Below are 19235 nucleotides of genomic sequence, written 5' to 3' on the forward strand. Positions count from 1 at the left end.
TGATTATACTGATGAAAAAATAAAAGCAGAAGAGAAAGATCAGTTTCTTCATTTAGTCAAATTACAAAAAAAAAATCCAAAATTCCCATTGGGCTCTAGATCTTATTTACAGAACTAAGTCACGGCATTAAAGTAATATTAAGTAGAACAGAAACATCACAGCCTAATTGGAGCCCTTTCCTTTAGAGTCAAGAATTACAGTATGACAACAACAAGCATATAAAACCAAAACTCTGGAAAAAGGACACCTATTTTTTACATTACGATGCTGATACATGCTGGGAGGGAAATAAAAATCAGAAAACACTAAACAAATCCCACTATGCAATCTTAACAGAGAAAATGGCTTATTTTATTAAAAACAGTATAACCATTCATTTAAACTGAATGACTAGAGACACTTGGCCTAATTTTCCAAAGGCGCTGAGCATCCAAAGTTCCCAGAGTTTAACGGGACCTGCAGGTGCTCAGTGCCTCCAAAAACAACAACAAAAATCAGGCAAATTGTCTTTAAAAACCAAACATTGTAAGATTCAGTTAACAAGTATCACAGTATATTAAACACTATACTGTTAAAGGCTGGTGGGATTTAAAAGTTTGTTTTTACAGCTTTTGTAAGCATACAATGTTACTAAAAATGACTTACTAGGATAGAGAAGCTAAACAGACAGAGGAATGTTCCTGAACACACAATTTTAAATTATGCATTGCGATCCAAGCGTACATCAATTTCTCTGCCACTGATTTTTATGCCGTTCATTATCCTACAGGCCTTTTCAGCAGATTCTGGCGAGTCAAATCTGACTGTTCCACAGCCCTTTGATTTTCCATTCTCCATTTTTATTTCTGCAAACATTACATGACCTGAATAAACAAGTTAAACAGTAGTTATTTTCCACCTTCAGTGCACTAAAAACTTAAAGAACTAATCAGAAGTGATTAAAAAACAATTCTAAATATAATCTAGAGGGACATATAATATCAGAACTATCAGATTTACAGTATATTCACTTATTCAGGGAAGGTGATAGGTCAAAACAGCAGCAAAGATTCCAATCAAAGTCCCACTGCTTAAAATTGATCCTTCAGACTACCATAAGATTATGCATGCCTGAACTGGACATCAAATTTGAAACAAAGTGTCCTATAAGCTTACGGAAAAGTTTTGTGTTTCACTGGTGGAGCCACACTGCCGAAAGTATGATTAATTGTCATCCTCTAACTGAATGACAGTTCAATCCAGTCCACCATGCTCACTGCAGTACAATAATCACATTATCAACTAATCACAACAATCATATAACTGAGAAAAAAAAAGTTGCAGAGCAAAAAACAAATAGAATGCACTACCCAATTGGTTGGAAACTCAACTCATGAGAGAACATTTCTATGTAGATGCCACAGAGTAGCAAGCCTTTAAGTGCCAGCAGGAACAAGAAATTCTTCCCTAAAACACAGGACTTTTTATTTTTAAGTGGCTAGTAATAAAAGACTGGCATTTCACTGAAATAAATTGTTTTCATGTCAGCATCATAAGGAAATACAAAGACCATGGCTCCACAGGTTCAATCTGTTGTTTATATTTGTGCTAAACATTCTTAAAAACAATTCAACATAATTGTTATATCTGATAGTCACTGAGATCCTGTTTATGTTTCTAGAAAACAATGTAATCCCTAAGTGTAAGTGCAAGTATATTACTAAGAAGTTGATGATAACAGGATATCAAGAAGTATCTTCACAAAAGCACAGATGTTCCCAACATACAAGTGTGGTATCAAGTGATGTATCTGCACAAGATGTTTTACTTCTTCAAAAACTTCTCTTAAATACTTTAAAAGATTTTAGTAGAAAACTGTTCAATGGATTTGCACAAGAATCATTATTTCATGCCTGTCCATATTAAGGGAAAACGTGGATGGCAAGGAAGAAAACACATAGGATAACCCCTAAAAAAAAATCTGAAGCAAAATCAAAGGTGGTGGTGGTTTTACAGACTAACCTGTTATGCAGTTATGGAAACTTGATTAAAGCTTAATACTGAATTATGGGGAAGGGCTTTGTTTTGGTGTTTCGTTTTGTATTTAAAAGCAGAGAGGGTTTATGCAGTCCTTTAACCGCACGGCATCCCAGCATAAAACTAGGATATTCACCAGCAGCTCCTAGAATTATAACAGCAGCAACATAGCCCTGAAAATGCTAGAAGGGAGAACTTCACTCTGAAAACCCGGTATGCTAGATCTATCTATAATTCAGCAACAAAAGCTTTGAGTCCTGGAATGTAAGCACACCTTAAGTTCCTGTAACCACTAAATGCATTTGAACACCTGAAATATTTTCATAGTTGAACTACAAGTTCTAATGTATATCCACTCTGCAAATAGCTGTATGAAGACTGTCTTATATAAAAGTAGAATGTTTAAAGTTATTTTTCCTTCCTGTCTCTGCAAAGTAAGTGAAGCCATTCATAATTCTTTTATTTCATTCTGAAATATTACATTCAGTTATATTCACCTATTCCATTCTGTGCGTTTAAAAAAAAAATCACATTTCTACATACAAGAATCAGTTTTAATTCACTTCTGTAAAAAGAAACCTTTTCTTAATTAGAGATAGTTATCGGATAGTCACAGAAATCCTGTATCTTACTTTAAAAAAGGGGGGGGGGACGACTTTATTTCTTGACAAAAGGTGAGACAGTACAGGATTGCAAATTCTTAATTCTGATTTGATATGGCACCATTACTGGAAATAACGCATAAACCTGGCCAGGCCCACATCCATGCATGCATTTATCTCAAAATAAATACTACATTATATCCCAGAGGATAACTAATACCTACCTCAAAAAAGAAAAAGTTCAAAGGGTAATTTTAATGAGATGGGTTAAAGTTTATAGGAGATGAGCACTCTCAGCCAATATGTACCATAGTCTCATGTGTTATGTCACACCTAAAATTATTTATAAAACTTCCCTTATCTAAAGAACAAGACAGAATGCAAACTCAATGGAGCTAAGCAGAGGTAAGATTCACATACATACCACACTGACTGAATTTCTCCTTCAGTTTCTGCCAGGTCAAATCAAAAGGGAGCTACAATTAAAAAAAAAAAAAAAAAAAGTATTTATTAATGGCAAAATATTACAAAAAGAAAAAGCATGTAGTAAAACACGCACACAACATAGGCTTATCTTTTCTATGTTTCAAATGCTTACATTTCTCACAAATATCTGGTTGCCTTTAGAGCCTAATCTCTCTCTCATTCCACTTCCCATTGGGCCAGGCACAAATCCTCGATCTATATCCATGTTCCTGTCTGGGCCTCCACCCATAGCTGGTCCCAATCGATCAAAACCAGAACTCATCCGATCCATGCCTATTCCCATTCCTCCAGCCATATTGTTCATACCACCCATTCCACCACCTACAGAGGAAGAAAAAGGAGAATAACAAGTTTGTTGTTTTGTTTTTATTAATCAATGAATAAGTATCTTGTTAAAAAGTCTAAATTCTTTTGTGTCAGGAAAAACAATGCATACATGCAAAGTGATTTATCTAGTAACATGGCTAATATTTAAAATCAGAGCATTAGAAGAAACAAAGTATCAGTTATTGTATAGAAGTAAAAAGCAAATTGCGCGAAGCTGTTATTCACATCATCTAACATAAAACGTTTAACACCAGAAGTAAAACAGTTACGGTTTAAAGACCGTCTAGTTTAATTAATAAGAATATGATACCCTGCACCAAAAAGAGATTAAGTAAATGACTGTGGAAATATTAAGATAAAGGTAACTGGACCAGGTACAACACGACTGTGAATACAGGAAGCAAAACCATTTGGCTTTACTAAATGCAGCCATACCACACTTAATGACAGTCTTACAGAGAAAGCCTATTCTGCAAAGAACAGCCATTCCTGCCAGTCCTGTGCAGAGCATGGACCTTCCCTGATACATGCAATGGAATATATTAAAGTATATTACATAATGAACCAAGATCAATGGCATATTCAGATATCCTATATTCTATTATATTTTTTCTGGATTCATAATTAACAATGTAAAACAAGACTATCAAGATCATCCATGACAGACCTTCTCTAAGCCTTACGCCTCGCAAGATTGTCCCTAGCAAGATTTTACTTTCTTATCTGCTCTAGCTTGAGTAACAGAGACATTTTCGGTAATACAAACTCAGTGTTTGAGCTTTGCACAAAATTAAACTGAGTGATAATCTGAAATTCAAGACTTTTTTTTTTTTTATTTCAATTATGAGAGATTACTAAAGTACCTATGTGAACTTGAAGCTGAACTTAAGTAACTAACTCTGCCTATTCATCTTTTTTCTGGAATACAAATTTACTTGAATCACTTCTCCCTCCAAACCAAAAGTTCAAACCATTTCAAAACTATATGCTCAAAGGGAAGACTGTATTAGCAAGTTTTCCTCTGAATTTTTACCTCAACAAATCAACCTTAAAAACTATTAGACTGGGAATCCCATGCAACAGAATTCTACTTCTTCCTACGCTGACAAGTACATCCTCTGAAACAATTACACGGACACCACTTCATTACATTGCCTACACATTTACATTCTATTGAAACAAATTAACCTACTCATTCCAGATCCTACTGGGCCCATTCTAGGCGCTCCCATTCCTCCTGCAAAAACACCAATCATTGCACCACCTAAACAGAAAAAAAATAACAGTGACATACACCGAAACTGCCGGTTAGTGACAACAGCAAAGCACACAATGATAAAGTGCACTGATCTCAGTGTTACCTGGCGATTCTTTTGCTACAGAACACTCCAACCCGTGCCTTTATTATGCAAACTAGGTAGGAAATACCCCACAAGTAACTTTAGTTCCTCCTCCTCTGTTACAAGATATAAGCTACTCTGATTCCTTGCTACCTACAGTTTTTCTCTGACAACCTGCCAGCAGCACAAACATCTGAAACTGAAGGAACCGTATCTTGTATCAGAGAACTGATAGAATTTGGCAGAAAAAAAGGGAGAGAGAAAAGCAATACTAAAGGGTACCTGACAAAACCATAAAAGCTCCAGAATAGTGTAAGAAACTGATTCTAGACAGCAGGGTTTAATGGAACAAATAAATAAATAAAACGAGAGTTTTCCTTGAAGCACTATGTTTCAGGAAAGCAATCCCAAGGGAGCTTCCAGAATTGCAGAAACTGAAGAACTGCATTCTTGTCAATGCTGACCAGAGCAAGGGGCTCTGCGGATTCTGTAACAAGCACTTCCAATTGTTCCAGAGAACCAGCTCAAACAAATCCATTCAAATAAACCTAGTATCTACAAAAAGAGCACTCTAAAGACAGAAAAGGTAAAACAAAAGTGTTGGACTGACAAAAGACAGCTTCCTACATTAGTGGGCAATATTTCAGGATATAGGCAGCATAATCATCTTAGTTGTTAACCTGTATACAAGGAAGCAGGATTTTGCAGGTAATTCTGGAGCCATCAGTTACTACATTTTTCTTGCTTGATTTTAATCCCTAAAAGAAACAGCTCAGTTTTTACTTATGGTAAAACAGATCAACAACTGGCTCATTTTGGCTAGACACTATTGTTTCAGTATCTAAAAAGGGTCACTGATGATACTTTCCAGACAAGCAGTCTTCCATCAACTTTATTTTCTCCATGCAGTTACAAACAGCAATAGTTGTTCCCTGCCAGTCTCTTGAGAGAAATATTTCTCTCAGACAACATGCAGAGCCATACCAAGACCCCCAAAAAAATGGACTGCCCCATTCAAGAGCCTATGGTTGTTCAACATCAGCAGGATTACGCACAGTACTTCAGCCAATAGATCGCATATGATGAAGCTCTTAATACTTATTCATTACGCCAAAGATGAAATGCCAAAACCTTAAAAAGAATTGTGAGGAAAAAAACCCTACTTTCTCAAAACTAGAAATCTTTAAGAGTTTTTGAATGTATCCCAGTTATACTCCCTCTCTTTTAAAAGGAAAAGTCTCCCTAGCAGCCTAGGAAGCGTTTTAAAACAAACAAAACCAAAATTGAAATAATCATAGTAAGCATGTATTCAGCTGTTTCTATCCTTCGAAACATCCTCTCCTTGTACATTTTTCCCTACTGGATTTGCATCAATGAAAAATGCTAAGTTTGGAGATAGACTGTGACATAACCTTTGATTTTTTGGATACTTTAAAATTTTAGCTATTAAATCACTGCAAATCAAACATCCTCATTTTCACTAACTGATGCCATAGTCCAATCGAAGACTGTCTTATGTTGCCCTCATTGAAACTGGCATGGTATGGAAGCCAAATGCACTCACTCACAACATTTCCTTTTAATATATTATTAACCTAAATGCTGTAATAAGAGTACACTAGGAAATTCCCTGACTAAACATTGTATTTAACTATAATAAAACAATACTATTTGTTTCTGCTACTTAAAACTCATCTTCATTTTCTGCAGTTCCCAAATTTTAAAGGTGCATGGCTCCAGGAGAATATTATCTCAAACCAGAACAGTATTTTAACAGTAAGATTGCTAACAGGTAGCAAGTTGAAGCTTGCTGAAATCTACTGAATGACCAATGCCCGCATCAGTTTCTCACAGCAGCTATACTCACATTATTTCAAGACCAGCACGTTACCAGAAGACTCAGAAGTTTGTTGCTTGTATGAACATTTATAACTGAAGCAGCTCTGGATTTTCACTCAAGAAACAGATATTTATCCTATGCTGAAATACACATACTGAAAGCATAGCACCTGCTTTTTAAGACATAAATTACAAGACCTTACGACAAACTTAACTGGCATCCTTACTAAATATCTACTACTGCTACACAATTATCAGTGCTTGAAGAGCATTACATAACAGTTACTCTTTATTGTGACTTACCCAAATTAAACACCCACCAAAGAGGAAGAATTTTTTCTTCCAAAGAGGGAAAATTAAATTTTTCCTAGACTAAATGAGCCTTATGCTCTTAACACTCTTTCACTTTCACAGTAGGGAATTCGTGGTGGTGGGAGGAACAGGAAAAAACAGAAAGCCTGTCTTCCATAATGTATTCATTCAGGTAAGAATATAGTAACAAAACCATAGAAAGCTCTGTTGTTAAGCACTTCCAGGCTCTCAACTTCTATCCAGACAGAAGAGTATCTCATTTGAGGGAGGGCAAAAGTAGCAAAAATGAACTCAGTCAAAAGAACACCATTTATAAACATAACAAACCTTGCTCAATCTCAGAAGAGGACAGTAAATCCTATTCTAAGCAGCAAGGGAAAAGGCAGGAAGAAAACTGAGGGAACCAAAATTCATCATTCCTATCCAATGCTGTCTGATTTGCAGTAAGAACAACTTTCCAGCATGTCTTTGCAAAAGCAGACTCCAGGAAGTTACAAAGGTAGTACAAAGACATCTTGTTCAGGATTGCCAAAACCAGATGTTTTAATATCCAAAGAACATAATACCTGGCAAAGTTAACAGTATGAAGGAAAATACATTCCTAAAAATCACTGTGCTTGTATTGTATTTTGCTTGTATTCTGCAGATGAAAAAAATACATCCTAACCTCCATCTTCCGAAACAGCCATAACAAACACATACGAACACCCTTAAATAAACACCTTTACAATAACAGCTGGTGGAGAAGGGACAGAGGAAGATGACCAAATGAAACCACACCTCTTCTTGTTTTTTCTCCTAGTAAAACTCTCCCAATACCATGTTGCAATTTGCCACAGGAAATTTAACAGTTACCATACCCATTCTTCCAAAAGAATCTCCAAAACCACGGTTCAGTTGCATCTCACTACGACCAAAATCTCTATCCATGTTTCCTCCCATTCCACCACGGAACATTTCTGTAGAGAATAATGCACAAAACAGACATATTCTGTCATATTCAACTAAGTTGATGCTAATACAATACTTGTTTCACAGCTGCTTGTTTAAACAGAAGTAAATTTAATCCACAAGTCAGAGGCACCTCTCCTTCCAGTTCCTATGCTTCCATGCATGCCACATTTCTTTTGAACCCATTTACATTACCCACGCTTATGTAAAGAGGACTTTTAATAAGGCTCACAGACTAGCAAACTAGTACTAGCAAACTAGTAAGTATTCACCTACCTCCCATTCGACTGACTCCAAATCCCCCCATATTAGCCATTCCTTCCATTCCACGAAATCCAGGAAGCCCTGTAAAATAAGGAAGAATGTTTTTTTTCTATCCAATATTAAAAAAATGCATAAGACAAAGAATTTGGCTGCACGTACCGCCTCCCATTCTATTCATTCCACCAAAGCCAGGACCATCTATTCCCATACCTTTAAACCAAAAAGATCAAACACCATTTAGAAGACAGGTAAGATCCAAATATATTTCAAAAATGCAAAGACAGTGTCTCAAAAACACACAATGCAAGGCTTACTTTGACAAGAGCATGCCATTCTTCTAAACACAGAAATGAAAATTGTAAACTTAAGCTCTCTAAGTTAAAAATTAAGAATATGACTTTACCTCCTGGACCCATGTTCCCCATTCCACCACCCATGTTCAATTGTGTTGCACTGATGGGCTGTCCACCTGGTCCAAGTCCCATACCAATGCCACCAAGGCCACCTTGGAAAAAAGAAAAAACAACTATCATCATAAGGCTTTATGCACCATAAGGAGACCATAGTAAGCAAGAGTACTACTAAACTGTTCCAAGACACTATCAATATGTATTAAGTGCAAAGAGTTAAAAATGAAGAGCGTGTACTCACGAGGTAATTGTGGACCTTTGCTATCTGCAACACGGAAATCTTCATGAGGGACTGATTTGTCATCCTGATAAAAAACAAGGATGCTATGCTATGATCCCTTCAATGTTTTGGCAGAGATACATAAGGTAGAAAGAAATATAAGCAACTTACCATTTTTACATGCATGGGTCTATCAAACAGGAATTGTCCATTGAACATAGCTGAAGAAATGCTATTCAAGGACTCTAACTAAAGAAGACAATTTAACTATTTCAAAAGAATCACTGTAAAAACTTATGTTTGTGCCACTTTTAGGAGTCTTAACTTTCCTTAACTAAACTTTAGAATGCTGTTTCAAAGGTCAGAAAGAGACTATATAAGTTGTTAGGAATATAAAAGTTGTCTTCATGGGTGTCACTTTCCCTGTGCATTTTAAGTCTGTTAACTTCATCAAGAACAGCTTTTTACACTCTAGCAGTAAATTCAGTCACTATTAAAAAAAAATAAAACAATCTGCACAGTACTACACTCTAGTCCCTTATCCTATCTACAAGGCAAACAAGCACCATCTGCAAAACTATATGGTAAAGAGCCATTAAAAATGACTAAGCCATATTTGAGCATTTTTTTCCTTTTTTTCCAAAGCCAAGGATACATATTGCTTGAACAGCTTCAATTGCTTGTTCAAAAGTAACTGTTCCCATTCCTCGACTCTTGCCATCTTTATCTTCCTTGATGTCTGCACGCTTTACAGTTCCAGCGATGCTGAATACTTCCTTTAGTTTCTTCCAGCCAACTTTAAAGTCAAGCTTACACAGAGAAATACGTAAGTGATTTCACTGCACATTTCTGTTCTGCCATTAGTTTTCAAAGCTTGTCTACACTGCAGTAAAACTTTGATTCACAAAATGCTTTATACACGTAAACAATTTTGTAACATACACAAAAAAGGCTGCAACCAAGTCTAACATGAATGTTACTAAAAGCAACAAGTTATAGCACATATATCTATTGTAATTTTCTAATTAACGTACTAATGCTGAGAAATGGATGGGTTCTTGTAAACCAGCTGTACTCCCATGCCTGTTTCTTAAATTTGTGCAAATAAAGAACTGATGAAGTACACCCAAACATAAAAGTTTAAGTTTGTATAAAATAACTATCAAGAATAAAAGTATATTGTATTAAAAATGGAAGAAATGAAAAATGCAAAAAAAAAAAAATATTTTTTTTTTCCCAAATTTGACTGTACTATAATTAAAACTGCAAGACAGCTTTAGGAGTGGAACACATTTTTCACATCCAAAATCTGGATACGTGTCTTGTGTTTTTAGTTGAATATCCTAAATGTGAATTAACATTTCACATTTCTTCTTAATATTAAAACTGGATTATGCAGGTATTTTACAAAGATCAAGTATTATTGCTTTAAAATACGTTATAAAACTTACATTAGCAACAAAAATAGTGGACCCAAGCCTGCCTGCCTGCAAGTTACTGATAACCTCAGGAGGAATGTTTGGATTGTTGACAATAGAAGGTGGTAAATTCATTAATCCAGGTGCCATATCAGGTCCTTGTCCTCCTGGAAACTGTCCTCCTACACGCTGTAATGCCCTGCGGGCATGTTCACCTTCAGGATCCTGCAACATGTGCAAAAATAAAGCCAACTTAATCATCAATATCAGGACTGGCAATAAATAAGTACTATTTGAAATTCTACATAAGCCCGTCAAAATTATCAACTAATATCCTTGTCCATGTCAGAGGGATTAAGAACCGAATTAGCATGGAGACCTAATTCCCTCACCTCTAGAGGTGGGTCCTTTCAGATGAGGGTTGAGGCATATTGGCAAAGCACTTGTTGAAGAAGCGTGCACTGCCACTTCACATGCTGTACCTAGCCTATGGACAAGTAGAAAAGATTTCAATCTAAAGGACTGTCAGTCTAGTACCTTCTTCCAATAACTGATTTAATTTAAATAGTTTTGGTTTTTTTTGATATGTTAATAACCATTATTAAAGCTATAACAGGACATAAAGAACTGTATCAGACACTATTATATGCTACAACACTACAATAGAAACGTTGACATTAATTTCACTTTCCAAATCAGTACAAGTTCTCTGCTTCCAATACCATCCTTGCACATATGTAGTAGTCTGATACTCAGCTTGTTCTGCTCAAACTGGTATTTTAAGGCAGGTAAGGAACATGAATTTTAACAGCAGCAGATTACACAGGTAAGAATACGAAGTTAAAGATAAGGTTGTGTAAAAGAAAAATAGTATTCGATTATTTTGGCTTTAGGACACATTTTCATCTTTTTCACTTGACATTGTATCAAGACCTTCTAGAAGCCAGCAGGCACTTTAGCCCGTTAAGAAAATGTTAAAAAAATAAATAAAATAAAATAAAATAAAATAATTACACAGCTAGACACTTAAAACATAGTACCCATCATTTCAGTAGTTACATTATCTTCACAGTTTATTTAAAAAACAGTAATAATCATACCTCTTTAATATTCAGGGGTCTTCCATTAAGATCGTACTTGTTCATAGTTTCTAACGCTTTCTTAACAAATTCTTCATCTTTGAATTCAACCACACTTAGAGGGAACAAAAACATTTGGAGTGTTAAAGTTTAAAACATTAAACTTAACAGAACGTTTGAATAGCAGTGTGTTTCTACACACATAGAAAAAGAAACTTACCCACAACCCTACATCCACGATGATTTGTAATCACATGTAAAGAGAAAAAAAAAAAAAAAGCCAGTCAACACATATGCTAGAGTATTTAAGAGTCCAGTTAAAGATCCAAGCTCACTGTTAAATAACTATTTATCAAGTTATTTTCAGCTTCAAAATTCGTAATACATGCTTTTTACTAGTAGCCAAGCTGAATTTCTCCTACTTTCTAAACACACATACCATTCAAAATGCATTATATTATATTTTGTTCTCTTTGAGCCAAACCAGAATTGGACTACAGAAAAATGCCACACAGATCCATGTAAGGACAGCTGGGGGGAAGGAAGGGAAGGGGCAGAAGGAAAAAAAAACGAAAACATAACCAAAAAACAATCAAGACACTCATCATGTCATTAAAATCTGCCCACCAACTACAGAATTCAAATCCAAATACATCAAATATACCTTTACAATGAACAAGGAGCCTGCAAACCTCTTCAGTATTACTAGCATATTTGAGAGATTACTGTGTAAGAAAATAACCTTTTTGACTGCACCAGAATCCTTCTAATAAAACAAAGAGTTCAGGATTGATCTAAGTGAATGAAAGCTGAAAGCATGTTTTAGTTTTAGCAAGCGTTGAAGAAAATAATTTACAACTACTTTTACAACTTCAGTTAAGACTCAAACATGCATTTCTCAAGTTCTCACTGCAGGTTTGAAGCTACTATTGGCCAAACTTTTGACTATTTTTAAGACAAAGGAGCTTTAGCAATCTTCACTGTTAATGCCTCATTGCTGGCACTGTTTTGGCTACCAACCATCTCCATCCATTTAGTTTAAAAAAAGCAAATACATTAATCCTGTGTTTAGAGTACCAACTGTGTAAAGCTGTCAAATCAGGCACTTCAAACAGTATATTCTTAGCTAAGATTTCATACTTCGTGTCCCCAAGAAGAGAATACTACACTAACAAAATTTAAATAAAATCAATGATTTACTGAAAATCCTTTATATAAAACAGATTTGTACCAAAACAAAGATGTTGGCTAAAAGAAGAATTAAGTGAATGCCAAATTTATGAAGTATTTTGTCCTTTACAGCCAGCTAGCTTGTGCTGCTTGAAAGTGTCAAACTATTTCTAATACAGAAACCTCAAAGCTATCTTAATGAAAATCAATGTGGAAATGAAACTTACTTTCCAATAACTGGTACAGGTATTATACAAAAATAAAACTGCTGAGGAACTTTTAAACCTCTAGCAGATTGTTGCCCACGGCACTTACCCTTGATTTTCCTTCAGCATCCTTAAACAGCTCCACGTATGTAACCTCACCAACTACATAAGACATACAAAGGGAAAATACCAAGAGACAATGCATTTAAACACCAGTATCTTTCTTTTCTGTGCCCCTGTGCACAACTCTACAGAGAAGCTCCTATTATTCACCAACAATCAAAACCAGACCAACATACCTCCTGTCAATGGCTATATAATTTAGCTAATTTTCAGAAATATGCTACAGCCACATTCTCAGAATCTAAAAACAAACAACTATATTTAACCTAATTCATACTACAGATCATATTTTGGCCAGTATGATGCAGTTGGTGAACAAATTCAGATATACACAGTCCCTTAACCTAACAAATGAAACGTCAACATTCACTGAAAAGTGTTACATTTATCATCCTACTCACAACACCTGTTTTAAGGTGACTTTCTACCTGAATGTCTTCAATCATAAGTTTGCCTTCAATAATGACCAAATTTACACATCAAATATTTCACAGCAAGCCACTCACTTTCTAAAGTTGGAAGTTTCAGTAAATAAACCAATCAAATAATCATGTCACCTTACAACAGATACACCAGCAGTTACAGAACTGGGGGACTGGCATTCTTCACAGCCAAAAAGCCAAGTGTGCTTTGCATTACTTTTGAAGAATCTATTTTTTCAAGAAAAACACACAGAACTAGCTTTTTACTTAAGTCATACATTAGCATTCTTTTCCCCAAAACTGAAAATAAAAGTTTGGGGTATTAAGATTTCTCTATCAGAACTGCAACAATAGTAACAAGTGTTTAATATAGGTCTCCAGACAAGCAGTCATGGCAGTAATGACAATGCAGACAAAGTTAATTCCACAGCCAGATTCCACCAAAGAAATACAAAACAACTTTTGAAAGACTTCCTTTCATATTCATATGTTAATACACTAAATGTGTTGCTTAAATACAATAGCCCTTTAAAAAAATCTACAAAGACTACAACTAGATGAAACAATCTCTTGAAGAAGTCATGAGGTCATGTATATTCTCTCTACTGTCACACTACAATGGCAGAAGATTACAAAACCTCGTTTACCAATCCTACTCTGCAATGCAATTGTCTCAGATGAAAGAGGGGGAAGGAAGATAGATGTACCAAGTAAAGGCCAAAAAATAAAAAAATAATTAAAAAGTCAAATCAAATCTGTGTGGCTCAAAGGACATATACGTTACATTTTACCCCTTTTTATAGGAAGTACATTATAAGGAATAAATTACCTTTCTCTCTCATAAGATCTTTAATAGCCTGCCATTTCATGTCATATGGGATGTTGCTAATGAAAACTCGATTACGATTAACAGCCTTCTTCTCTCCACTGCCCGCATTCTTCTCCTTTGCATAGGGGTGGAATCTATTCTTGTTTCCAAGAGAAGGGATTGCCTTTGGTTTTGCAGCAAATTTCTCTTTCACTGGTGCTTTCTCTTCTTTTGCTGTCTCATCGTTCTCCCTACATTCCAAATAAATAAATGGGTCTTACTTTGGATTATAAGACTACTATATCAGCTACATATGTAGGTCTATGCCTCCCATATTAACAGACCTCCGAAGATGTCAAATCCCACTTTTCAAATTAGGAAAAATAAAATAATTTTACCAGTTTAATTTCAATATACATTGCTTTACCTAGAACAAAAATCAACATTACAAGAGATTAATTCACTATTATAAGTACAGACATCACATCTTGTTACTTCAGGTATATTCCATTTCCATTATGTCTGTCAAGATTCAGGAACACGGTGCTATGAAACTACTACTACTCTAAGAACACGACTCAGCTGAAAAATAACCTACAACATCTGAAGTACTTTAGTACCTCAATAATTTTCAAATCTAACTTGGCAAAGTTGCACGCTATTCACCACAGAAGTCAGAGTTGAAACGGTCTAATTTTTGGAACAGCTTGGTGTACTTCATTCAATGTATTAATAAATACATAAAATCAACTCTTAACAGGCAAATGACCTTTTATTCAGTACAAATAATTTTTATTCACAAATTGTGCCAGACTGATTTTAGAAAGAAATTAAAATTAAATTTAGAACAAATGCTCTTTTCATTTTTAGTGCTTAACACCAGTATACTTTGAAAACATGATAAATGCATAAGAAATAGGTCTATTAAACGTGCTCTGCATCTAAGACCAATTAATTCACCAGGAATTATCCATTAAAAACAACAACAAAGACTTCTGGCCCGTAGTCTTTAAAAAAAAAAATCTATCAACAACAGCTGCTTTCCTTTTAAAAATGTTTTACTTTTAGATGAAGAATGCAGCACAACTCACTTCCTCTCCTTTAATGCAGCACATTTCTCAGCCTTGGTAAAAACTATACACTTTGAACAGAATTAAAAAAAATATATATATCCAAATTAAAAGTCAAACCTCTCCAGCAATCTTCAAAGTGTTAATATTGCAAGTAGACTTAGAATGCCAATAGAGGATCGAAGTGCCTGAATTGTTACTTAAAAAGTAGGACCGCTGAACTAATAGACTCCAGTAACAAAGCCACACAAATATGATCCACTAAACAGCTGCTATAAACAGCTGCTATATAGATACAGAGCAACATCTAGTTCAAATCTCACTGCAGTTAACAATAACTTTAAAAGCATGTGTAAAAGTACTTTTCGCAATAAAGAGCCAACACCAGTCACTCAAGTTAGAACAAAGATATGGAAGCATCTCATAGTAGACTGTCAAAGAGATTGACCATGTATCCTCTCAAGTTAACATCACTGTCCTTTCAATTTGTCCCACTTCTCAGAAGGTTTAGTTTTTAATCTCATTTTGACAGTGTAGGTGGTTTCTGGTGTAAAATTTGCCAAAACAAGCGCTTCAGTTTTATAATAGTAATCTGGCAAAATTGAAAATTTCGATTTATTGAAATTATTATTTTTCAGCTCTCTTTGCATAGTTTTTAATAAAACAGTAAGTGACAGCCTTGCACTCAGAGCATGTGCAAATAGCCTTTCATGAAGTTAAATGTATTATCTACTCAAGCTTGAGCACTTCTCAGGGAAAAGTAGCTTCAAACACAAACATTTTTCTCCCATGACTTTTTCCCAAATTTTGAAGTACTCATATGATATGAATTTCACAGTCCTTGTGTTGTTTACAAGTGGATTAAAAAAGAATTAGCAACTGAGAAATGCATGGACATTACTCAGGTAAATATTCCTACTATTTAAAACATTCAGTCAACAACGCGTTATCTATTTCAAGCATTCTCCAGTTTCCTCTGTATCATTACTCCCCCATACCATCCTGTCTGCTGTGGCAATATAATTCTTGTGTGGCTGTGTAATGATGTAAAATGGGTGGAACAAGGCAGGGAACTGGCAGAAGCCAGGGGGAAGGACAGCGAGGAGGGCAATAGTAATGTTTCAATTTTCCAGTCAGATCTGTTTTTTTCCAATCCAGTTCCATTTGTGAACACAAAACTTCTCCCAGTGATACCCTTATCAAAATCCAAGTTCTTCTTTAGGTTTTAGGATTAGACCAACAAATTCTCTTTAGCCTTTTAAGCTCTTTCCTGCTTAAAGGATTATCAAACAGCCCCTGCATGCTCAGTACAGTGCACAGGAAGAGCCAGGCCTCCAAACACAGAACCCACAGATCCTACAACACCTGGCTGTACAAACCAGTAGAGAGCAGAGAGGACACAAGTCTTGCATGAATTCTTAAATCCGAGAAACAAGAAGACACTTCACTTAATCTGGGAACTAAAGCCAGCCTCCTGAAAATAGTTCCTCCTGAAAATAATCCCTGAGAATTAGTTTAAAAAAATAAAAATTGATCTTTCTCGCAAAACTCATCTGCCAGAATCAGTAGGCCAGTGAACAATCTGGAGGCAAAGATTCCTTTTCACACATAGCCCTCTCAGGAAAAGTACCTTCAATCAAAAAATACATTCAAAAAATGTGACTTTAGCCATGCACAGAACACAGACAAGACCGCCTCAGAAACTATTCTATCTTGCAGAATAACAGGATTTTTCATTTGCTGGCAATTACTTTTGGAGGGAAAAGAAGAAAGTTGCTGACAGGAGTGATAGAGAAAAACTACTTTGTTATTTTATGAGTAGCAACTCCAAAAGACAATAAATTACTATATGCCTCAAAAGATGCAAAAAGGTTAGTCTTTCATCCAATACTCAATAATTTGTGTAGTTGGGATGCTTACGACCAGGTTCAGAGGAAAGAAAATAGATACAAAATACTGTGTTACTGCAATGTGAAGCTTATAACTTGCAAACTATATGAATTTCCCTGGGAGTCAAATAAAGGCATGAAGTTACTCCTTTATTCTCCATTTTGATATTATGCCTCATCCCACATCTATTTTTAAGCACAACAGTATCAAACCTGGGCTGCATATAACACATTAGAAGTTCACAGACCTCTCAACAGCCTTGATATATTCCAGTAGAAGGCCTTCTAAAAAATGTATTTTCCCTCTAAGATGTGAATGAGACTAACAACTGCTGAAATTTCAATGACCCCAGGCTAAAATGTAGCTCATCTGAAGAGGGATAAACCTTGAAGCCTAACATCAAGGAGAAGAGAACCCATAAAATTTTACTGGAAAAGTTTGTGGGTTTGTTTGCCTGTTTTGTGAAGTAAACCACTGTAGGGCTCCCTTACCATTCTCACATACACAAAGACCGGCTCAAAGGCTAACAAAACATACTACGGTAAGACCTGGAAACGTGAACAAGGCCAGAACCAACCCACAGCTCTTGTAGACGCGGCTCCCCCCGACGCCCCGCCAGACCAGAGCCCGTTACAGCAACGCCGGCTTAAACCGCCCGAGCCGAGCGCAGCCTCCTGCCCCTCACCCAACGGCAACGCCGCTCGGCAGCCTCCCACCGGAGCGAGCCTTCCCCCGACACCCTGGGGACCCCCTCCGGTAACGGGGCGCCGGAGCGGCCCGGGCCCGCGGCGGGGGAGGAGCCGGGCCGGGGGGTGGGGAGGAGAGGGCCGGCCGCCTGCCTCCATCCCTCCCTGCCTCCCGCCGCGTCCCTCCCGCCGCGGCCCGACCGGGCCCGCCGCCCCCCGCCACACACATTTTGACGCCATTTGCGCTGCCCCCGCCGCTCTCGGCTGCTGTCGCCGCTGCCTCCTCAGCCCGCGGCGGCTGCTGCGGCTGTTTTTGTGGTGGTGGTGGTGGTAGCGGCTGCTGCTGTTGTTGCTGCTGCTGCTGCTGAGGCGGCGGCTGGCTGGCGGGGGCGGCCTCCTCGGCCCCCCGCAGCGGCGCGGCAGCCGCGGCCTCCGCCCTGTCGCTCTCCGCCATTTCGCGGCCGGGCCGCGGCCCCGCTACGGCTCCTTCGAGCAGGGCCCGGAGCGCCTCGGCCTCGCCGCGCCGGCCCGGCCGAGTCTCGCGAGAACGGGGATAGCGGCGGGAGGAGGGGACGCGCCGGGAGGCTTACGGGTTGCCATGGCGACAGCGGGGGGTTGCGGGGCCCGACCCAGTCCGCCGGGCCCGCCCGTAGCCGCCCCCCACAGCCGTCGCACGGCTTGCCCCAGGCTCTGCTGACCCAATTCCTTCCTGCGCCCCATCCTTGTCCTGAGTGTTCTCACTCCTGTAGGATACGTAACTCCCCACCGACGCACACAGCCATGTGCACGTCCTCCTAGTTTGTGGCCAACTGCCTCCTGCACCACTGACCCATGAGCATGAACATTTCATGCTCTCTGACCCCTAAGACAGTTGCTTAGGAACCTCCCACAGGCCCACCAGCCCTGCACAGGAGGCACAACACCATTTCTGTAAGCTTACAAGTATCTGCAAAGCCATATTGCGCCAACAATAAACATGCTGTTGCACAGTTCCAGTTCTTCACCTTTACATTTCTAATAATGCAGTTCACGCCAACAAATGGCTGCTTGACCCTTAATTTAACTGAAGTGCATCACTCCTGTTGTTCAGGAACCATCTGCATTCCAAAGCCAGTCGCCACAGTCACAGCTTTCCCTCTACTTCAGAAAATAGACTGTAACTTATTATTTAAATTTTATGCTAGGAATACTTAATGAATTGAGGCGATGATCTCTTAAAATGTGCCTTGAATTTTTCCTGTTTATAGGTTTCTTGTTCCTTCATATATCAGTGCAGCCAAAAGTAAAGTACTCCTCCTTTAAGATATTGTATATTGTTTTTTTTGTTTGTTTGCTTGTTGTTTTTGTTTGTTTGTTTGTTTTTTCCTCAAACACTTCAGTACCTCCACATCTATGGCAAAATGAAGGTTCCTGAATTCTGTGTACCCCTTAACCTGTGGTGAGAAAACTCACAGACCAAACCTTTGCACTAATCTGCTTGGGGTGCTGTGGCACCTTTTCAGTATTGGTAGAAAAACTATCATCTTGTACCTAAAATTTCCTCCAACCATAGGTACCTGATTGTCTGATTGTTTATAAACAAATGAAGATACTGA

General features: G+C 37.5%; 1 protein-coding gene across 1 annotated transcript; it reads right to left on the reverse strand.

The window, feature by feature from the left end:
• Positions 1–15: 15 nt before the first annotated feature.
• On the reverse strand, positions 16–18149 carry MYEF2 (myelin expression factor 2). The gene is made up of 17 exons (XM_082769179.1): positions 17868–18149; positions 14016–14245; positions 12751–12803; positions 11486–11493; positions 11287–11380; positions 10220–10411; positions 9424–9577; positions 8940–8989; positions 8790–8853; positions 8542–8643; positions 8298–8348; positions 8151–8219; positions 7784–7882; positions 4625–4696; positions 3218–3426; positions 3044–3095; positions 16–864 (listed from the first exon to the last, which is right to left on the reverse strand). The coding sequence occupies exons 1-17, from the start codon at positions 18092–18094 to the stop codon at positions 701–703; spliced, it is 1890 nt and encodes a 629-aa protein (XP_082625305.1). The 5' UTR covers positions 18095–18149; the 3' UTR covers positions 16–700.
• Between the last annotated feature and the right edge of the window lie 1086 nt (positions 18150–19235).

Source organism: Aythya marila (genome assembly GCF_965140915.1).
Source record: "Aythya marila genome assembly, chromosome: 11".
NCBI classification, from domain to species: Eukaryota; Metazoa; Chordata; class Aves; order Anseriformes; family Anatidae; genus Aythya; species Aythya marila.